Below are 20,178 nucleotides of genomic sequence, written 5' to 3'. Positions count from 1 at the left end.
CTCAAAACTTAAGACAGCTTTTCAGTTGGTATATCTATAGAGTTGTCAAGTTATTGACATTATTCCCAGAGAACTTCAGAGTTTTTGTCCTCTGATTAAAACAAAGTCAATCTCAGATAACATCTGAGTTTGTTTTCACAAATTAATATGTGAAACTTTGCATTTGTCATTTTCTCACAGAATTGCTGGTGCTTGTTTGGATAAAGCCACTGGATGTCACAAGTACCATCTGCTTCCGGTGACTCAGTGACAACGCTGATAAAAACAAGATTGTCTCAAATGTTTAATATTGGAAAAAAAAAAAATGTGACAACCATGTAGGAGAAGGAACTCATTCGTTTTAGGGCAAATAAATAAACAAAAGTATTTCAAAAGACAGCAAATTACAGCTGTAAAAAGATTTCTAAGTGCAATGTTTGAAAGTGTAACACTGATAAAGGGGACAGCACTGAATTAGGATGACATCCCAGAGAGGTGTAGTGGTTCCCAGCAGCAGATCTCTGTTCGTGTTGCACTTCATGACTTCGTCTGGACTTTTGTTCGGGACTGGATCCGTGTGCATTTCGGACACCTTTTCCCCAGGAAACAGTCTTTGTGAAAGCAGGTCTTGCACACTGTGAAGACAGAAAACATGTTGCATGTGAATGCACAATTAGGAGTGATTTTAATAAGTAGCTATGGCTTAGATACATCTCAGTGAATTGTAAAGCATGGTGGCCGATTTCAGATTTAAAGTTTTTGAACGGGTACCAATAAATCCCATGAGCGTTCCTTGGAGAATGTAGCTTTATCTTTCCAAGGAAAGGATAAGGCTGATAAACCAACTGATATTTCTACACTCCTTGAGAAATTCAACAGAGCAAGTTTCCCGTAATCTTCTTAGCTTTTTGTTTTTCAATCAAAGTATTGCTCTCTCACTTTCTTGCAGTTCGAATGAACTTCAGGCATGTTGTAGATGCCTATCTCCAGCAGACAAGAGGCGTCGTCAGTCCGTCGCAGGGCTGGTCCTCTTTAATACACCTCTAGTTTGTTTGCCTAGAAAATCCGGTTCATTTGGGGAGGCGTGAATGTGTAATCGAATTCTGATGCGGACCTAAAAAGCAAACTCTGGTCCGCCTAAAAACGCAGGCCTCGGTTCGGGTGAAGTGAACTCCGGCACGGTTCGAAGGCCGAACCGAACACCGCTCCAAAAACAGGATGTGGACTATAGCGCAGAGCATTCTGGGTAAATACAACCAAAACAAGCATGCGAGTCCAGCACTAGCGAGAGAAATGGTTTGTGGTTTGTTGCCAAAGACTAAAGAGAAATCCTACAACTGTTAAAATCTGACACTGCTCCTATTTTGTCTACATTTCATGAAGAAGAAAGTTGCGCTCATGTCTTCTTCAGAGGTTTTTGCGCCGAATTCCTTCAGTAGTAGTTGTTGCAGCGCCACCACAGGCGAGGGGGAAAACAAGTTTGGCTCGTTTGACACAGTGCAGTGTGAAAGTGAACCACACCAGCTGTAAATGAAACAAACGTCGCAATGTTGTCCCTGAATCAAACAGAGTCTACTTGACTTTCAGGTGGGAAAACACCCGGACTTGTCGTCTACTCCACTCAGCATTAATGTCCATATTAAAGAGCGTTGATGCCACTTTGACCTTTGACCTTGTAGCTTTAGTGTGTAGATTAGAAAAAATATTTCCAACTGCCCCGTCATGCTTCAGGACTAATGCTTTGTTAGGTTGTGTTAATCTTGCTTACCTGGACATCGCTGGCATTTGTCTTTCTGAAAAGGAAAGATGATGTCCTTCGCTCGACAGAACTCGCAGATGAAGCCTCGGCCCCTGCACAGCTGCGGGGAAGAGGAGAAAATACCAGAGAGTTTGATCTGAGCCCAACGCTGCAATCGTCACTCCATTCTTCACACTGAAGGCAAGAGCAGCAGCACTGGTGTCCAGATGGACGGACTGACTGAACCGTCGTCCAGAGTGCAGCTCGGTAAGACCAACCTCACAGTTGTCGACGTGCTCCAAGGCGGCGGTGAGCAGCGCTCGGGCCTGCGCCACCAGCTGGCCCTTCTTCACCCTGTAGAGGTCCTCCATGGAGAAGAGCAGAGGCTCGTCCAGCAGGTGAGCAGGAAGTGGCTCAAACTCGGCCAACACCCTGCAGCAGAAACACAGCATCACGTCAAAAAGTTTACAGGCAGCCAGCGTTTCAGCTGAAACGACACATTTAGCCGCTGTGCTCAGGTTCTAAGTGTCACACATGTGAGATTTAAGTTATTTTGGTTTGAGTTTTGATGAAGTGATTCTACTTTGCGTCACTTTTGCTGCCTGATTGCTTCTTCAAAATTAAAAAAAAAGCAATAAACCAGGAAGTGCATCTTCCTGAAACAAAAATAAACTCCTCCATATGAAATTACTAATTTAAAAACTCATAAAAGAACCATAAAGTCAATTTGTTCAAAGAAACCACAAAAATGTGTAAAACTCCATATTTCTGTTAGTTTCATGTTAAAATGAAATTACAACAATGACAGCAGAACTGGTCTCTTTTTCACTTTCATATATCGCTTAACATTACCTCTCACCAACACACACATGCTTCTGTTGTATATGTGTTAAAATCAGGTTTGTTTTAAATTAACACTGTTTGTAGAACCCCAAAATAAATTAAAACCAAGAAAAGATAAAAGTATTAATAACTAAATTATCATTCTTCAGCCACAGCATTATTTCCAAAAATATGAATATCTGTTAAAAAAGAAAACTACAAATGTATTATTGTACATTCCTTTGAATTTTATATATTTGTCTAATTTTATTCCTTAGTTTAGTTTTGTTTGTAATTCTGGATACGTTTCTGTGCTTTTGTTTGGAATAAGACTAGACTTAAAAAAATTAAACTATTGTGTGTCTCATGAGCCTTTACTTACTCCAAAGCAAAAGCAAAAGTTTTATTCATTGCGCAAAGAAACCCAAGAAATGATTAGAAGCTCAAAAGTTTGCGATTCAGTTGACTTGAGGGAAACAAATGGAAAATATCTGAAATATCAAGTCTGTGTTTATGTAGAACCACAGCACCTACAGCCACTATCGACCCTTTTTTAGGGTTGCATTTTGGAAAGGGAAGAGATATTTTTGAGAGAGGAGTGAAAAAGGTCATCTAAACATGAGACACCACCATCAAACAGAGTTGGTTCCCTCGGGTTCCCTCTTCGCTCATCTCGGCCCGACAATCATTCTTCAGCCACTCACACCTGGATCATGAAAATCAAAGACTTGCTTTACATATGTCCATATCGTACCTCTCAGATAATCTGCAGGCTTTCAGCAGCTTCCTGATCCCGATCAGCTGCTCCCTCAGCTCCTGAGGGGACAGATGAAGACAGACAGCGTCTCATTTTTTTATGTGTTGCGTCTCCCAGCATTTGTGCGATACGTAGATATGTGCATGCGCTTACTAACGCCAAAACGACTCACCCTGAACCTGTCCAGGTCTTTCACTTTGCTCCACAGAGCCTTTCCCACGGAGCTGAGGTCAAAGAGAGGCTGAGACCAGACCGAGTCCAGCAGCTGCTTGGAGAAGTCGCTCACAGAGTACCTGCAATGTTCAGACCAGTGTAACAGTTTTTAAAACACTCTGTTCTTGAATCCAGAAAATCTCAAAGAAATTTGACTTCTTTGCCAACTGGGTTTTCACAAACCACCAAAGCTGCACATATTTTTAAAACGCTGATCATTCTACCACTTCTTTATGTCAGATGGTTGCCATTTGGGGGGGGGGAAATGTATTTCATGTAATTTCATGTTTTCATTCTAATAGTTAAGTTTCTACCTGCATTTGGGACGTTTAGAAGCTTCAGTTTTGTTACCTTATAAAAAATAAGAGCCGATCGACTCAAACAGATCAGAACCACAGTCATTAGAAAAATGCTTTAATACAAAACATTCAGAACATGATTTGTATTCAGACGTATTAAAATAATAGATTAGCAGTTTTAAGCATTTTTTTTTTGGTACCGAAGCCGTCGACTGAAAAGATTATGAAACTGGAGAGTAGTAGGAAAATGTAGCAGAGTGGCATAACTAAAGTCTATGGGGGGGAAAAAGTTACATTTTTATCAAAAAGTGAAAACACCAGTGTGTTTTTCTTTTTGTAGCAATATTAAAATATCATGCTTTAGATGTAACTTTTAGTTATTATTATTATTTTTAATTAGATAAAATTCTGTAAAACATTCAAGCCCCACTGCTCCAACAATATTAATAAATGCTTCTTCTAGAATCACAAATGTCAGATATATCATCAGCCAAAGCAGTCATTCATTTCAGTACTTTGGCTGTGACACATTGTTATTATTACTAATGTTTATTTGTTTACCTGCTAAAGTCCCAGTTGGACAGAACTCGACCCGGAATGACTGCCTCTGATCCACTGTGGCAGCAGTCACAGAAATACCTGTCAAAGAAAATCAGAAATAATTAACAGTGACATCATAGTAATAATGATAATAAAATACTTCAATAACATCTTTTGCGTACCTTCCCAGGTATTCACAGTGCCGCAGTTTCTTGATGTATCCTGAAAGCAGAAGAAGAACTCAGACTCAGTTTTCTACCAATAAACTTGAACATTCGTTTCTCAGTTAGCACTAAGTCAGGGTTTGATTTTAGTTCACTGCAGCTGCTGAATTTGAATTGGTGCCACATGTAAAAAGCTACATACTGAAAACCATAACGGTCCAGTCCTATAGTTTCTGTAATTATTATCATTTTTTTATTTTTGCAGTATTAGAGCACCACATTTCTTGCTAAATTAAAGTCTTGATGTCATATAATTTGGTAATGTAAATATAAGCAGTTATTATGAGCCTCAGCTGCTCTGAGTTTCTTATTGTGCAGCAGGAAAAGCAGTGGTTGAGTTGCCCTGCTGTGTTGACAGTAGGGTAAATTTTAGTCTGGCTGGATATACAGCCTTCAGTTAGAAAAAGGTCCAACTCGTTAAGCTGTTTAGATTCAGATATTCAGCTAATAAATGACACATAAAAGACAATCTACAAGCTCGCACTGTGTTCAGCTGCTAGCTAAACGTTAGCTGCAAACACGGCAGAAGTTAGCCTCTTATCTGTGCCAAAGCTAAAGGCAGTTTGATCAAACATGAAGTGGATGATTGTATGGAGTGTGAAAATATTCATGAGACCTTTGATCTATTTGTAAAACAAGAAACACAAGCATTTGTGATACATTAGCATTAGCTTAATATCTGCAGAATATGATCTAGTGTAAGCTGGAATTAATTATTCATCACATTTTTGTGGATTGGTGAAACCTCTGCTCTATTTGTAAAAAAATAAATAAATAGTGAGTCTTAGTTTTCCCAAAATTGCTAAAATGTTGTTCTTGTGTCATGAATTGTACACGCTTCGTAAGCTTGATGCATTGTCGCACTCCTAAAACGTGTGTGCGTCACAGTTAATTGTTCTGTCCCTCAAACATAAATCCCCAAAATGTAAATGTCTGAATTGGTTGTCGTCGACACTCACTGGGCTCCACCTCTGTCCCACAGCCCGCGCACAGGTAGTGTTGTAAGGCTACCACCTCACTCCGTCTAGAGCAGGAAACAAAAAGGTTATTTAACATCCAGTCACATTTCCCTGATAGTTTTTTGTTTGTTTTTGACATTTCTGTCTGCTCAGAAGGGGTCATGACCTTTGTTGTGGCTGGATAGAGAAAATGATCTGGAAACTGGGCGGTGCCCAGTTAAGGGTTCCCCTCATCCTGGTCCTGAGTCGGATCTCCTCCGTCAGGCTCCCGGTCTTTACCTCCACGCCTCCAGTACCTGGTAACTAATGGAGACCAATGGAAGAGGGGTCATGGTTTATTTATAATCCCATTATAACAACTAAGGCTTCCATGCAGAAACTCACGGGCTATGAAGACGTAACAAATCCATTCCAACACAAACTGGAAACGAAATAACTAAACACAAATCAATAGTGACTTTAAGCACAGATGATGGACCTCGGAACGTAAACGAACCAGAGTTTGACTAAAGCGGACTAAACAGGGCTGGTGTGCAAATCTTTATTTAACCAAATTTTGATGCTCATGGTCGGTTTGCAAGGAAAAAAACAAACAAACTTTTCGGCTCTGCTAAGTTTTCACCTCTTGCAGTGAGCTGCGGAGGCTTTGCCGTCCTCTCCGATGCACGTGGGAAGGAAGCCACTTCCTTTTGAACTCCAGCACCAGCTGCTGGGCCAGCCACTCTGCACTGCTGGCGAAACACCACATGATACACATTCAGAGACACTCGGTGCGTCAAATGTATGCTGTGGATTGAGCTGTAGATGAAGAAAATGTCTTACTTTCCGATCAAATCTGGTGTCATTGTGCCGACCCCACAGTCTGAAATTGAAGCACATGATTCTTTATTCATAAAACAACAGTAAAAAGATGAACCGACATGTAACACAGGGAGTTATGTTGATTCTCTATGTTTGGTTTTATATTTAAGATGTTTGCATGTTGGTTCCGTCTGAAAACTGATCATCAGATCAGATGAATTTATTGCATATTCACATCCTGCTGCGGTTTCTGTTTCTGCTCATACATCTGTTAAAGAAATAAGAGCAACGCTATCTGATCATTTTATATGACGGGGAGCTGCGTTGTGCAGCAGCCTGCGACGTGAGCCACCATTTAGAAATAAAAACATCGAACACTTTGAAACTGCTTGTCACGCCCTCCTGAGCTCCAAAACTCAAAGTTATTCCAAGAAAGTTGGCCGTGAGTGGTTTGTTTCTGGAACACACTTCTGACTTGATTAGTATATGATGTTTGCTTTTTTAGCAAAAGTACAAACAGAACAACAACTAAAGCTGTCTTTCAACCTAGACCTAAACAAAAGTGTGTTCCTGTGAATCTTACAAGTTCAAAAGGTGGATAATTTTTTTTATTTTTTACAAAACCTTCTGTCGTCACACCACAAGACATTTGAGACAAACAAAAACATCTCCACCACGCCCACCGGTTTATCTTGATTTCTTACATTAATAGGAAGGTCTAAAAGTTCCCAAAGAAATCATAACAATACCAAACGAAGAAATTATTGGCAGATTTTGGTCCTATGCTAAAATAAGGATATTCTGTCTAAATAAATAAATAAATAAATTGATGGGATGAATGATTCACAAAAAAAATCTGCTTATTAAAGGGATACATGAGCATTTTCTACAAAACTGAGCAATCAAAACCAGTTCTGTCTCGCTGATGTCTCCCCCTGCTGGTTAATAAGCAGAATACACATTCACCCTGTTTATGGATTCATCAAGTCTTAGTTGGAGTCGGTGGAACAGGTTATTCTCAAACTCTTCCCTGGTCATGATGTAACTTTTCAGGGTAGCCAAAGTGGGAATAAAGTCATAAAAACTCTTCTCAGCTGCCGTTTTGCCTGATTTGTTCTCAGTTGCGTAGGCTTGTGCAAAGCGAGTAAAATGATCAACCAGAACCAGAATGTACTCATAACCACCTCTGCTTGGCTCAAGGTGCAAATAATCTACAGAAATGAGCTCAAAAGGGCTGCTGGTTGTTATTGAGCCCATTGGTGCTTCTGAAGCTCGTTTGGTTGTTTCTGCTTGACACAACTGCACTGACGGATGACATGATCTTCAATGTCATTTTGCATTAAAGGCCAATAAAACCTCTCTCTGGCAAGCTGGATGACTTTGTCAGCACCAACATGTCTCATGTCATCATGCAGCGTTTTTAACACCGTTTGCCTCAGTTTGCTGGGTAAAACCAGCTGTTTTCTGTTCAGTCTGTCTGTACAACACTTCCCTGTCCAATGTTAGTCTTTTCCACTCATTTACCAGCCTGCGTGTCTCTCGACCCATCTGACTCTAATCTTTACTGTTTGGCTTCCATCCCTTCATTTTCAGGTTTATCACCTCACAGATGGCAGCATCACCCCTCTGTGCCGCACTAATATTATCTGGGGTGACAACTGGGGGGCCTTCACTGTTTGTGTCATCATCAATGTGGTGCAAACTTAATGCAGCCACCCATGGTACATCACCACCTCTCATAGCTTCGTCCCCCTGCCAGATTGCAGAAACCACCTCTGGGGGCTTGACTTCTGTATATTCACTCACATGTTTCTCTAGAGGGACTGGGTAACGTGAGAGGGTGTCAGCATCAGCATTAGCTTCACCAGGTCTATATTTTATGGTGAAATGAAAGTCAGCTAACTCCCCAACCCAGCGATGTCTGGTGGCATTTAGCCTAGCTGTGCTCAGGACGTAGGTAAGGGGATTATCGTCAGTGTTCACATTGTCAGTGTGTGGACATTTTAGGGCAATGACACTTTGACAAGCGATAAACATTTCAAGCGACAAACCTGAATTTTTATAGTTATATTTGTTATTTCTACTCTAGATGTCTGGAGACATCTTTTAAAATGGGGGAGAGTGTAGTGTGTTGAGAGACAGTTAAAAAAAAGACAAAAGACAGAAGACAAGACCAATTCTGATAGAAAATTAGGGGTGTATTCTTCTTTTTTAGTGTTTCTCAACACACTAAATTTGCTGTTCCAGGAACTCCACTGTTGCTGCCCCACCCATCTGTCTGTCCATCTTTATCACAGGTGATGCTCTGCTTCCTTCCAGAAAGCAGCTCACATCTTTCACAGCCTGTTGGGTTTAAATCTTCGTCTTCAACACCTCGAACTGTTTGAACAAACTGTAAGTTTGCTCAGTTTTATTCTTGAACTTTGTGTTCAACAACTTCATTCTTTCTTTCTGTTCTCCTGTGTTTGGAAAACATGCTCACTTATTTCAGTATAAAATGTCATAATTTTGTTCACTGATAGCAAATTAGTGGAGAAAAGGAATAACTTCAGTCTGAATCAGTTATTTGATTATTGAAATCAAGCATTGAGCTTGCAGTTTGTTTTATGTTAAATAATGTTTACCATACAGGACATTACCAAATCTCTCATTTTTACTTCCTGTTTATGGAGCTAATTTATGATCACAACTACCAGATAAAACTTGACATGTGTTGTTGAAATATTATTCAAGTTTACTACATATGGTAAAGCTGTTGCCTTTATCATACTTAGTTAAATTGACGCCTTAAGTACATGAAGGTATTTTTTTTCTGAAATATCTTGAGCTACTCTTGATGGGTTTTAGAAACATCTTCAAGTATAAATTAGACAATTAATTACAGCAGTACAAGTAAATGTAACTAATTACTCTCCTCTCCATGGCAAAACCAAAATATATATTTCTTCCACTTATCCGTACAGGGAGCCTATAGTACAGTAAAATATTAATGTTTTTATTTATTTTTGTTCACACAATGAGCCACTGAAGATTTTCATCATAGGTAAGAATTTCAAACTACTTCGTCCTGCTTATATACCAAAGGGATTGATTACTACATAGAGAACTGGTGGCTGATTCCTGACAGGATGCAGCTGAGAGAAGAAACCAGACCAGCAGGCTGAGGGAGAAAACACTGAGTTAGTGTCATTTAGCTCCTACACTAACTGAGGAGCTGGCCACACTTAAGTCCATACAAAATACCTGGAGATAGTGTCTTAAATGTGTGACGTTCTTTATTAAATAAAGCTGCATCTGGTACAAAAGTACATGGGGAACATCTGTATTTGTGACTTCAGCCATTTCCTTATGTGTGAAAGTGTGTGGATATAGAGTATATGTGGGGGGAGGGTTGTTGGTTGCCAGATGCCAGTGGCATCACCTTTCTGCTGAGTCATCTGCAGGGAGGCAAACATAAAGCAACCCACACCAAAGTGTCTGGAGGCCCACAGTTGGCCCACCACATCTCGAGTGATAGCCCACCAGCTAACAGCACATAAAGGAGGATGGAAGAACCAACATGGGTGATGAAGCAACAGCAAAAGAGAGCAATGCAGTGCATCCTGCACCCAGCATGCCCATATTTGTCTATAATGTGAAATGTGTCCATGACTGCAGCTTTGCTTCTCTAGAGTTAGAGTTATAGCTATCAGATGAGGTGCTGCTTGCTGACAGCAGAGTCCCAGAACATGCATGGTTTAAACTGTTCAATGTGAGCAAAGAAGGTAAAACAGGTGTTAAAACGTAAAGTGTAATTTATTTGGAAAGAACCTTTAAAGGATATTTATTGTTAATTGGCGCTAAATAACTGAAATGAATTGCGTTGGAAGAAGTTGGTTCATGAGAACTGAGTTTTAGAAAACTGAAATACTTTATGATCTTAGAATACACTTTCTTCCTGTTTATAAAGGAAGTGAACTTACATCATCTCTATGTCCATTTCCTTTCATGTCTGATTAGTCAGATGTGATTGGTCAGACACCATTTGGTATGCAGATATAGAGAATGCACAGGCTGCAGATCGTTAAGATGAGAAGGATAACTGGCTAAAACAGGAACCATCTCTGTCCCTTGAAACTTTCAAAGGTAAATATAATTTTTCAGAAATGAAAGATTACATCCAATATAATATGTTGTTAAAAATACATCCCATAATTAATACTACTGGTAGAACAAATTAAAAACAATTATGCTTTTTCATTTTCTCCCTCAATCCACAGAAGCTCCATCTGGTCTGTTTGGCTGTGACGCCTTTCTAGAAGACGGCATCATCTGAGATCATATAAACGGTAATTAATTGTTTTCTCTCTTCTGCTGTTAACTTTTTACTTTTAACATAAAAAGTAATCCTCCGTCAACACTTCTGTTTTTTTTTTATTGCATATCTGTTCTGTTTTCTCAAACCTCCAGTCTGCTGTGGCAGATGACCACTTGGACTGAGCCAGGTTCTGGTTCTGCTGGAGGTTTCTTCCTGTTAAAGGGGAGTTTTTCCTCCCCAATGTCGTCACCTGCATGAAATTCATTTTGACAATAATAAATTAGAAATGAAAACATGCAACATGAAAATTATTTTCATTTTTGTGTCTAAGGAAACTTCCTGCAATGGATCCTGGGTGAAAAATAACTTTTACCCCCAAACCTGATGCATCAGCGTAAATGAACAAAATAACAAACCATTCAGATTATACACATATAAACTGCCGTCTCACTCCAACATTTAAATTGTTCCAGTTAAATGTTTGCTAATGCAGGGTTGTTCATTAGAACCTGAATTGAAACATGTCCATTGGTCAACACAGAGAAGTAAATCTTTAAAACACTGAATGTTTGGCTTTCTCTGGTTGGAACAGTGAATATTTCCATGTTGGACCCAGTTAAGGAAAACCCAAAGAACAACATATAAACCTTGATAACTGAGAAATATGTCCACTTTTACCAATATAATTTGATATCATTTAGATTCTGATGGTAAAATGTCAGGAATTACATGTTATACTGAAACGTTTAAAAATTATTTACACCTTTGTCTCTTTGGTTTACAGTCACTCCTGTCATCAAACTCCTGGTTCAATACTGAAGGATGGAAGAGTTTAACTTTAACACATCTGAGGAGAAAAGTTTCAATTACAGCAACATGAGCCTCAACAACAGTGACACTCAATATGGCTACAATAATGACATCAATTACCTACTATGGGTGAATTGGATCACCATTGGAATTGGACTTCTTCTAATTCTTATAGTGATGATTGCAGTTGTTTTCCAGGTGAGTTCAGTATAATTGTAACTTATTTATTCATAACTTATTTGACTCTCAGTCTGATATTTAAACTGTGCTTCTCTCTTGTCTCAGGTTTAAGTTTGTCTTGTCCTTAGAAATGACTAAAATAAGTGGAACAGGAAACATCCAACATGTCCAGAATATTTTTATGTCATTAACATTTTTTCTCTGTTGACTTTCTCACAGGTGAAAAAGGGTCAAGATGCTCCAGTCTATGTCATCAACCTGCTGGTCTCTGATCTCATTCAGCTCTGCTGCAGAATGTCACCAGACATATTGTCATATGGCCACTCCTATTCCATCACATTGTATGCTGTATTGGTCAGTGTTGGATTCATGGTGTGCATCTCTTGTGAAAGGTATGTTTCCATGTTTCTCTTCTGTCTCTCACTTCAATCTGCCCTTAATAATCTTCAGAGACTAAACATCTGTATCTGTTACTACAGGTATCTGGTCATTGCCAAGCCACTGTGGTACAGATTCAGGAGAAACATCAAGACATATGTGGTGGTCTGCAGTCTGGTCTGGATCCTTCCTGTTGTTTTAATTCCACTGTATTATGTGACTCTGCCAGATGCCTTCATCTTCTTCATAGTTTTTCTCCTCCTGCCCTTTCCGTTGTTCATCTTCTTCTTGGTTGGGACTATCAAAGCTCTCTCTGGAGCGCTTCGTGTCCCAGCCGATGAAAAACGACGAATCATAGCCATTCATGCCGTGGTGCTGCTTAATTACACTCTGCTTTATCTGCCCATCGTCATTTTGTATCTGAATAGTATTGGAAAATTAGAAATCTTCAGTATTACTAAAGTTGTGCTTCATGCTTGTATTTGTCTTGGTCCCCTTGCAGACACAACTTTATATTTGTTAAGTCGGAAAAGCATCATGGATAAGTTTCTGGCTTCACTCTGTTCTAAAATGTGTAACAATCTGGAGTTGAGCAGCACAGATTGTGAAATCAGGCCTGCTACAGACACTGAGACTGTTTAGGTTTTATTACTATTCAAGAGAGCCTCCACACACAGCTGGCAGTAGCAACAGATACAGGTTATTTTTCTGAAATGTTTCATTAAAAATCTTTTTATTGGCAAACTATCTACTAATGTAATGTAAACTATCAGCTACTGAAGACACTGTTTAGTTCAGTGTCACTCTGAGCATTTGTTTCACTCATGTAGATCATTTTTATTTCTCTTTAGTTATTACATTTTTTTATTTACTTTTATATCTTCAGAAAATCTTAACATGAACTGGTTCAAGTGTCGACTCAATATTTTTTGCTGATCTTTGTATGAGTTATGTCCACTGTTACGTTTTTCCTGTAACTCTGCAGCGATTTCATGGTGGAACAGTTGATAATATGGTAACTTACAGGAATAAGAAGTTCTGCTACATTATTGTAATTAAGTGTAAAATTATAATTTCTGGTATAATCACTTGCATTTCATCATGGATGTATTTTTTTCATGTCGCTTAAAGCAAACATACATAATTACTATATGTACTGTAATAGAAAATTTCATTTTTAGCTTTATTTGATCTTTGATGGAACTGATGAAACTTTTTACCATTTATTTACTGATTATATCTGCTGTGTTTTTGTGTTTCTGCAACATGTGTTTTTCCATTACAGAAGTTTCCAGATCATGTTTAGATGTTTCCACAGCTGTGATGGCAGAAGAGAGTAATTTATTTGGAAAGAACCTTTAAAGGATATTTATTGTTAAATGACGCTATATAACTGAAATGAATTGAGTTGGAAGAAGTTGGTTCATGAGAACTGAGTTTTAGAAAACTGAAATACTTTATGATCTTAAAAAACACTTTCTTCCTGTTTATAAAGGAAGTGAACTTACATCATCTCTGTGCCCATTTCCTTTCATATCTTATTAGTCAGATGTGATTGGTCAGACACCTTATGGTATGTAGATATAGAGAATGCACAGGCTGCAGATCGTTAAGATGAGAAGGATAACTGGCTAAAACAGGAACCATCTCTGTCCCTGAAACTTTCAAAGGTAAATATAATTTTTCAGAAATAAAAGATTACATCCAATATAATATGTTGTTAAAATATATCCCATAATTAATACTACTGGTAGAACAAATTAAAAACAATTATGCTACCTGCCAATCGTAGACATGCATGGTTTAAGTTCTGCTGCTGTAGGTTCAGGCTACTGGAGGACAAACTGACCACTTTATCTCTCTCTCCTACTTTCTTCTTCTGCTACTGTTCAGTTTGCATTATTTATTTTTAATTAAATGGTTAACTTCATATTTTCATTTTCTCCCTCAATCCACAGAAGCTTCTTCTGGTCTGTTTGGCTGTGATGCCTTTCTAGAAGACGGCATCATCTGAGATCATATAAACGGTAATTAATTGTTTTCTCTCTTCTGCTGTTAACTTTTTACTTTTAACATAAAAAGTAATCCTACGTCAACGCTTCTGTTTTTTTTTTATTGCATATCTGTTCTGTTTTCTCAAACCTCCAGTCTGCTGTGGCAGATGACCACTTGAACTGAGCCAGGTTCTGGTTCTGCTGGAGGTTTCTTCCTGTTAAAGGGGAATTTTTCCTCCCCACTGTGGTCACCTGCATGAAATTCATTTTGACAATAATAAATTAGAAATGAAAACATGAAAATTATTCTCATTTTTTGTGTCTAAGGAAACTTCCTGCGATGGATCCTGGGTGAAAAATAACTTTTACCCCCAAACCTGATGCATCAGCATAAATGAACAAAATAACAAACCATTCAGATTAAACACATATAAACTGCCGTCTCACTCCAACATTTAAATTGTTCCAGTTAAATGTTTGCTAATGCAGGGTTGTTCATTAGAACCTGAATTGAAACATGTCCATTGGTCAACACAGAGAAGTAAATCTTTAAAACACTGAATGTTTGGCTTTCTCTGGTTGGAACAGTGAATATTTCCATGTTGGACCCAGTTAAGGAAAACCCAAAGAACAACATATAAACCTTGATAACTGAGAAATATGTCCACTTTTACCAATATAATTTGATATCATTTAGATTCTGATGGTAAAATGTCAGGAATTGCATGTTATACTGAAACGTTTAAAAATTATTTACACCTTTGTCTCTTTGGTTTACAGTCACTCCTGTCATCAAACTCCTGGTTCAATACTGAAGGATGGAAGAGTTTAACTTTAACACATCTGAGGAAAAAAGTTTCAATTACAGCAACATGAACCTCAACAACAGCGACACTCAATATGGCTACAATTATGAGAACGATTACTACAATTTGCTGATTCAAATCCAACAATGGGTGAATTGGATCACCATTGGAATTGGACTTCTTCTAATTCTTATCGTGATGATTGCAGTTGTTTTCCAGGTGAGTTCAGTATAATTGTAACTTATTTATTCATAACTTATTTGACTCTCAGCCTGATATTTAAACTGGGCTTCTCTCTTGTCTCAGGTTTAAGTTTGTCTTGTCCTTAGAAATGACTAAAATAAGTGGAACAGGAAACATCCAACATGTCCAGAATATTTTTAGTCATTAACATTTTTTCTCTGTTGACTTTCTCACAGGTGAAAAAGGGTCAAGATGCTCCAGTCTATGTCATCAACCTGCTGGTCTCTGATCTCATTCAGCTCTGCTGCAGGATGTCACCACAGATATATTTATTTCGCATCACATTGTATGCTGTAATGGTCAGTGTTGGATTCATGGTGTGCATCTCTTGTGAAAGGCATGTTTCCATGTTTCTCTTCTGTCTCTCACTTCAATCTGCCCTTAATAATCTTCAGAGACTAAACATCTGTATCTGTTACTACAGGTATCTGGTCATTGCCAAGCCACTGTGGTACAGATTCAGGAGAAACATCAAGACATATGTGGTGGTCTGCAGTCTGGTCTGGATCCTTCCTGTTGTTTTTCTGATACTGTTTTATGTGACTCCTGGTGTGCAAGATGCCATCATCTTCTTCGCAGGTTTTCTCCTCCTGCCCTTTCCGTTGTTCATCTTCTTCTTGGTTGGGACTATCAAATCTCTCTCTGGAGCGCTTCGTGTCCCAGCAGATGAAAAACGACGAATCGTAGCCATTCAGGCCGTGGTGCTGCTTAATTACACTCTGCTTTATCTGCCCATCATTTTTTGGCTTCTGATTGTTCTTGAAGAAATAACATTTAAAAACTACATTATTCTTGGAACAGTTTATTTTGTTTGTATTTTTCTTAGTCCCCTTGCAGACACAACTTTATATTTGTTAAGTCAGAAAAGCATCATGGATAAGTTTCTGGCTTCACTCTGTTCTAAAATGTGTAACAATCTGGAGTTGAGCAGCACAGATTGTGAAATCAGGCCTGCTACAGATACTGAGACTGTTTAGGTTTTATTACTATTCAAGAGAGCCTCCACACACAGCTGGCAGTAGCAACAGATACAGGTTATTTTTCTGAAATGTTTCATTAGAAATATTTTTATTGGCAAACTATCTACTAATGTAATGTAAACTATCAGCTACTGAAGACACTGTTTAGTTCAGTGTCACTCTGAGCATTTGTTTCACTCATGTAGATCATTTTTATTTCTCTTTAGTTATTACATTTTTTATTTACTTTTATATCTTCAGACAATCTTAACATGAACTGGTTCAAGTGTCGACTCAATATTTTTTGCTGGTCTTTGTATGAGTTATGTCCACTGTTACGTTTTTCCTGTAACTCTGCAGCAATTTCATGGTGGAACAGTTGATAATATGGTAACTTACAGGAATAAGAAGTTCTGCTACATTATTGTAATTAAGTGTAAAATTATAATTTCTGGTATAATCACTTGCATTTCATCATGGATGTATTTTTTTCATGTCGCTTAAAGCAAACATACATAATTACTATATGTACTGTAACAGAAAATTTCATTTTTAGCTTTATTTGATCTTTGATGGAACTGATTAAACTTTTTACCATTTATTCACTGATTATATCTGCTGTGTTTTTGTGTTTCTGCAACATGTGTTTTTCCATTAAAGAAGTTTCCAGATCATGTTTAGATGTTTCCACAGCTGTGATGGCAGAAGAGACCTGAAGACATCTTGGGTTAAATGCTTGATCTGGAAATTGTCTTAAAGGACTGAATGTGGAATGTAGTTTGTACCCTGGTTTGACCTGAACCCACGAGTGACAAAGAAGAATCAGAAGTTTCTCCTGAAATCCTTATCGGTTCTCTTTCCTGCCGTAAAATCGTCCCCTCCAAGAGGTGAGGGACGGTTCATGAGCTGGGGGTCAGGATTGTCTCTGTGGTCCATCTGCTAATAGAGATAAGGTCAGACTTTGGGTGGGTCTCTTCCTTGCTGTGACTCTATAACCATGTGATGTGTGTCGTTCAGGGCTCTTCTCCTGACTGCGTTCAGTGAGTCGGGTCTTTGAACGCTTTTGCCTTCAAATAAAGAAACTTAAAGACAAAGATTAATCTTTCTCTAATTATTGAAACAGCTTCTCATTCTTTGATATAAAAAATCTAGAGCAGTACACTTGTTAGATTTAAAGCTGTAGAAATAATGGTTTTAATAGTTATTTAGCTCTGGTTTAGTTGCTTATCTGCACTTACTGTCAGTATGTTCATAGTTTCATGTATGTGCTTCAATCCTCCTTGATAAAAGGAATAGAATAGGTGAACATCTACAGGTAGGATTATAATATAATGCAACGTTTGGTTCTTATATCTGAATTTCTCAGTTACATATCTAAAGAAACCAGGAGGCACGAGGAGAAGACGGGGAAGTGACAGGAGACGATGTGAGGATCCAGCGAGTAGCGACAGAAAATGAGAAGCCGTCTTTCTGACTCACAACTTGGACAATTTAGCCATAAATATTTTAATCATGAATTTTCCTTTCTGCCAGGAAATGTTGAAAACCTTTAGTCAGCGATTAGTGATCATCACTTCTGAAAGGCTAAAAAAATAAACTAAATATTCCTGAGTGGCTAAATTAAAGTCTGGATGTAAAGTGGAATTAAAGTTTTGTTTTAAACTGTTTTTGCTCAAAATCTTTCCAGAGGAGCTAAATTGAACCAATTTTGAAAAAGTTGGTTTAATTGTAGAGAATTTAGTGGAAAAATTCTCTACAAAGATTTAAAATGGTGGCACAAACATGTATCAGGTTTGCTTTTTCACATGAGGTTAGTTTGGATATTTCCCCCCTTAGGAAGTTAAATCACTCATTTTAAATCTGCTTCAATAATAAAGTTTGTTTGATGATCTGACAAATATGCTTGGCTGCTGAAATGACAAGAAAAATAAGATTTATTTCCATTGGAAGCAGACTGAAATGTTGAAAGTTAAAATGAAATATTGTACTTTTTACTTTGCATTTGTGTGATTAATATTTACTGTGAGCTGAGGTTGCCACTGGTTCTCTGTTAAAGGTTACAATGGGATTCGTGTCGGTGTGCGTATCACTTTAAGGAAAACCACGTGACCGATGCAGTTCCTGTGTCGTTTGGATGTGACCGCCCCAAATTGCATCGAGGGAGAAACTGTGTCGATACCTTTGTGGGTTTTGCTGGATGGATCGTTTATGTTCTTTGCTTTGCGTTGGTTTTTGGCTCATATTTTAAAACCGGCATGAATCAACAGAGGAAGAGGAAGTTTACTCCCGTGTGCGATCATTTTGATCTTATCACAGAAAATAATTATTACATTCGCATTTCCACTTTTGATCATTTTAATTTCAGATTATTCATATTCTTTTCCATGGGATATTTGAGTTAGTTTACATGGATTAACTTTCCTTCATACTGTAGATGAAAACATGGAGGCTTTGCTTCCAGGTTTTGTCTTACTGTAACCGGAGCTCTTCCACTATGCTGAGGCATCACTGTGCGGCATGAGGGGGATGAACCGGTTAATACTCCCATCTTTATTGAATTTGCCTGCAATGACTTTCTAAATCCAGCAGATGTCACTGCAAGTGACACGGCAACAGTTTCAACTCAGTGTCGACACAGTTAGGGAAATGTGCCACACACCCAGTGAGGCCTCATCTGCCCATCACTGAATCCCTGCAACCAAACATGTGGATTTGAATTTGTATAAATGCTTGTGCAGCTATTAATAATTATTACTAATAATTTATTGTTATTTTAAGGGGCCCTTCATGCAGGAAACCAAAAATGTTGTATTGTAACAGGTTTAACTGACTGTTGGCTATGAAAAAATATTACAAGTGCTTATGGCAATCATTAATAATTGTAATTTGGATTACCAAATTACTAAATCGGAGCACCATCTCATTGTAGAAAAAAAATATATTTTGCAAAACAGTTAAGTCTCAGTTATTTATCATACCAGCCTGATAAGACTATGGTCTTAAAATAATAATAATTGACAGCATAAGTTTAGCACTAACCTGCTATGGCAGTGCTGAACTAGTAGGTCGCTAATTCATTAAATGCTAGTGAAATGGAGGGAATCAGTAGTTTGTAGCTAAGCTAATTATGCTAAATGGTTGATAATCTCACACAGCCTACTCACCTCTCTTGGAGAAAAACTGGGTTATAAATTAACACTCTTGTCTTTTTCTCTCTCTCCGTCTCTCTATTTTGTTTTTTGAAAACCTGCTTTCATAACTTTTCTTGGTAGCATAGTAACTGCAAAAGCCATTCGTGTTTCCTACTGTCTGCTGCTAACAGCGTCACTGTTCAGCGCTCCAAGCAGGAACGAACCATTTCACGCCGATAGGGGGGTTCAGGGCAAAAACGGATGTGTGTCTTTTGGTCTGGGAGGGGTAACATTAAATTTTTACTGCTGAAAACAATCTTTGAAAAAATACAATATGATTAATTTTGTATTTCTGTGAACAAAATATAAATAATGAAATTGTGGCGCCCCCCTGTTGGTCAGGGCCCCTAGAATCGTCATCAATTTTGAATTAATATGAGTTACAACATTCAATTTACCTTTGGATCAATGAATTACATTTGAATTAGATCTTTATATATTCGAATGCCTCTTTTCTCTGGAAATTTTAAATAATCTGTTTCTGACACTGAGATAAAACAATTGAAGGCAAAAAAAAAAAAAAGTTTTTACCTTCAAACCCGCTGTCAGTAGAAAGGATGGACCGACTCTTGGTTTGATGTTCATTGTGAGTAGCCTGTGGTTCCTGTGTATCCGCACGCCGGTCCGTCCGCTGCGGCCTCGTGTCGTCACGCAGAAGCCTGCGCTTGCAGCTGGATCTCTGAGGAGCGATCCAGCCGGAAGCGTTGGAGCCGTGTGTGCGCGCCGGGTTGCGCCGCTCAGAGCTCGGCTGTGTCTTTGAGCACACAACGCAGTGCTTATACATCACGGAGTCGAAGCTCAGAGTCCATTTGACGCCTTCCAGAACCTCCAGCATCATGTCCACCACAACAAAGTGAGCGTTCTCCTGCACACACGCAGAACATCAGAGACAAATTTTTCACTATCAGAACCTTTACTGGGGAAAACAGCCGGGTTAAAGGCAAACTCTAAATTCTGCTTGCATATATGACCAAATTGGTTCTTAGAG

At 38.5% G+C, this 20,178-nt stretch overlaps 3 protein-coding genes across 4 annotated transcripts in view; 2 read left to right on the top strand and 1 right to left on the bottom strand.

Moving 5' to 3' along the window:
* Nucleotides 1-270: 270 nt before the first annotated feature.
* The window catches only part of rubcnl (rubicon like autophagy enhancer), a 30,724-nt gene continuing 10,816 nt past the window's right edge, over nucleotides 271-20,178 (bottom strand). Inside the window, exons 6-17 of one of the 2 annotated variants that reach the window (XM_015007647.2) lie at nucleotides 19,722-20,055; nucleotides 6,354-6,393; nucleotides 6,154-6,262; nucleotides 5,698-5,834; nucleotides 5,532-5,596; nucleotides 4,531-4,570; nucleotides 4,370-4,447; nucleotides 3,469-3,589; nucleotides 3,294-3,355; nucleotides 1,996-2,149; nucleotides 1,748-1,838; nucleotides 271-614 (exon numbers count right to left, since the gene is read on the bottom strand). In XM_015007647.2, coding sequence (XP_014863133.2) covers nucleotides 517-614; nucleotides 1,748-1,838; nucleotides 1,996-2,149; nucleotides 3,294-3,355; nucleotides 3,469-3,589; nucleotides 4,370-4,447; nucleotides 4,531-4,570; nucleotides 5,532-5,596; nucleotides 5,698-5,834; nucleotides 6,154-6,262; nucleotides 6,354-6,393; nucleotides 19,722-20,055 — 1,329 coding nt within the window. In that variant the 3' untranslated portion in view covers nucleotides 271-516. The remainder of the gene's footprint in view (nucleotides 615-1,747; nucleotides 1,839-1,995; nucleotides 2,150-3,293; nucleotides 3,356-3,468; nucleotides 3,590-4,369; nucleotides 4,448-4,530; nucleotides 4,571-5,531; nucleotides 5,597-5,697; nucleotides 5,835-6,153; nucleotides 6,263-6,353; nucleotides 6,394-19,721; nucleotides 20,056-20,178) is intronic. The other variant, XM_088011942.1, reaches the window with a different exon arrangement.
* LOC106930230 (uncharacterized) lies at nucleotides 11,419-12,748 on the top strand. Its single transcript, XM_015007656.2, has 2 exons — nucleotides 11,419-11,637; nucleotides 11,839-12,748. Exons 1-2 carry the CDS (start codon nucleotides 11,452-11,454, stop codon nucleotides 12,637-12,639), a joined length of 987 nt encoding a protein of 328 aa, XP_014863142.2. The 5' UTR covers nucleotides 11,419-11,451; the 3' UTR covers nucleotides 12,640-12,748.
* LOC148160510 (mas-related G protein-coupled receptor member A4-like) lies at nucleotides 14,777-16,441 on the top strand. Its single transcript, XM_088003695.1, has 3 exons — nucleotides 14,777-15,016; nucleotides 15,217-15,377; nucleotides 15,465-16,441. The coding sequence occupies exons 1-3, from the start codon at nucleotides 14,810-14,812 to the stop codon at nucleotides 16,015-16,017; spliced, it is 921 nt and encodes a 306-aa protein (XP_087859821.1). The 5' UTR covers nucleotides 14,777-14,809; the 3' UTR covers nucleotides 16,018-16,441.

Source organism: Poecilia mexicana, unplaced genomic scaffold (genome assembly GCF_051168715.1).
Source record: "Poecilia mexicana isolate PSO_F unplaced genomic scaffold, ASM5116871v1 scaffold_2, whole genome shotgun sequence".
Taxonomy (NCBI): domain Eukaryota; kingdom Metazoa; phylum Chordata; class Actinopteri; order Cyprinodontiformes; family Poeciliidae; genus Poecilia; species Poecilia mexicana.
The sequence above is the reverse complement of the archived record's forward strand: the minus strand, read 5'-3'. Positions and strand labels throughout refer to the sequence as shown.

Excerpts from the sequence above, each read along its gene's own strand:
- LOC106930230 (XM_015007656.2), top strand. The coding sequence starts at position 11,452 with ATGGAAGAGTTTAACTTTAACACATCTGAGGAGAAAAGTTTCAATTAC. Across the intron at positions 11,638-11,838 it reads TGATTGCAGTTGTTTTCCAG|GTGAAAAAGGGTCAAGATGC; the intron begins GTGAGTTCAGTA and ends ACTTTCTCACAG.
- LOC148160510 (XM_088003695.1), top strand. The coding sequence starts at position 14,810 with ATGGAAGAGTTTAACTTTAACACATCTGAGGAAAAAAGTTTCAATTAC. Across the intron at positions 15,017-15,216 it reads TGATTGCAGTTGTTTTCCAG|GTGAAAAAGGGTCAAGATGC; the intron begins GTGAGTTCAGTA and ends ACTTTCTCACAG. Across the intron at positions 15,378-15,464 it reads GTGTGCATCTCTTGTGAAAG|GTATCTGGTCATTGCCAAGC; the intron begins GCATGTTTCCAT and ends CTGTTACTACAG.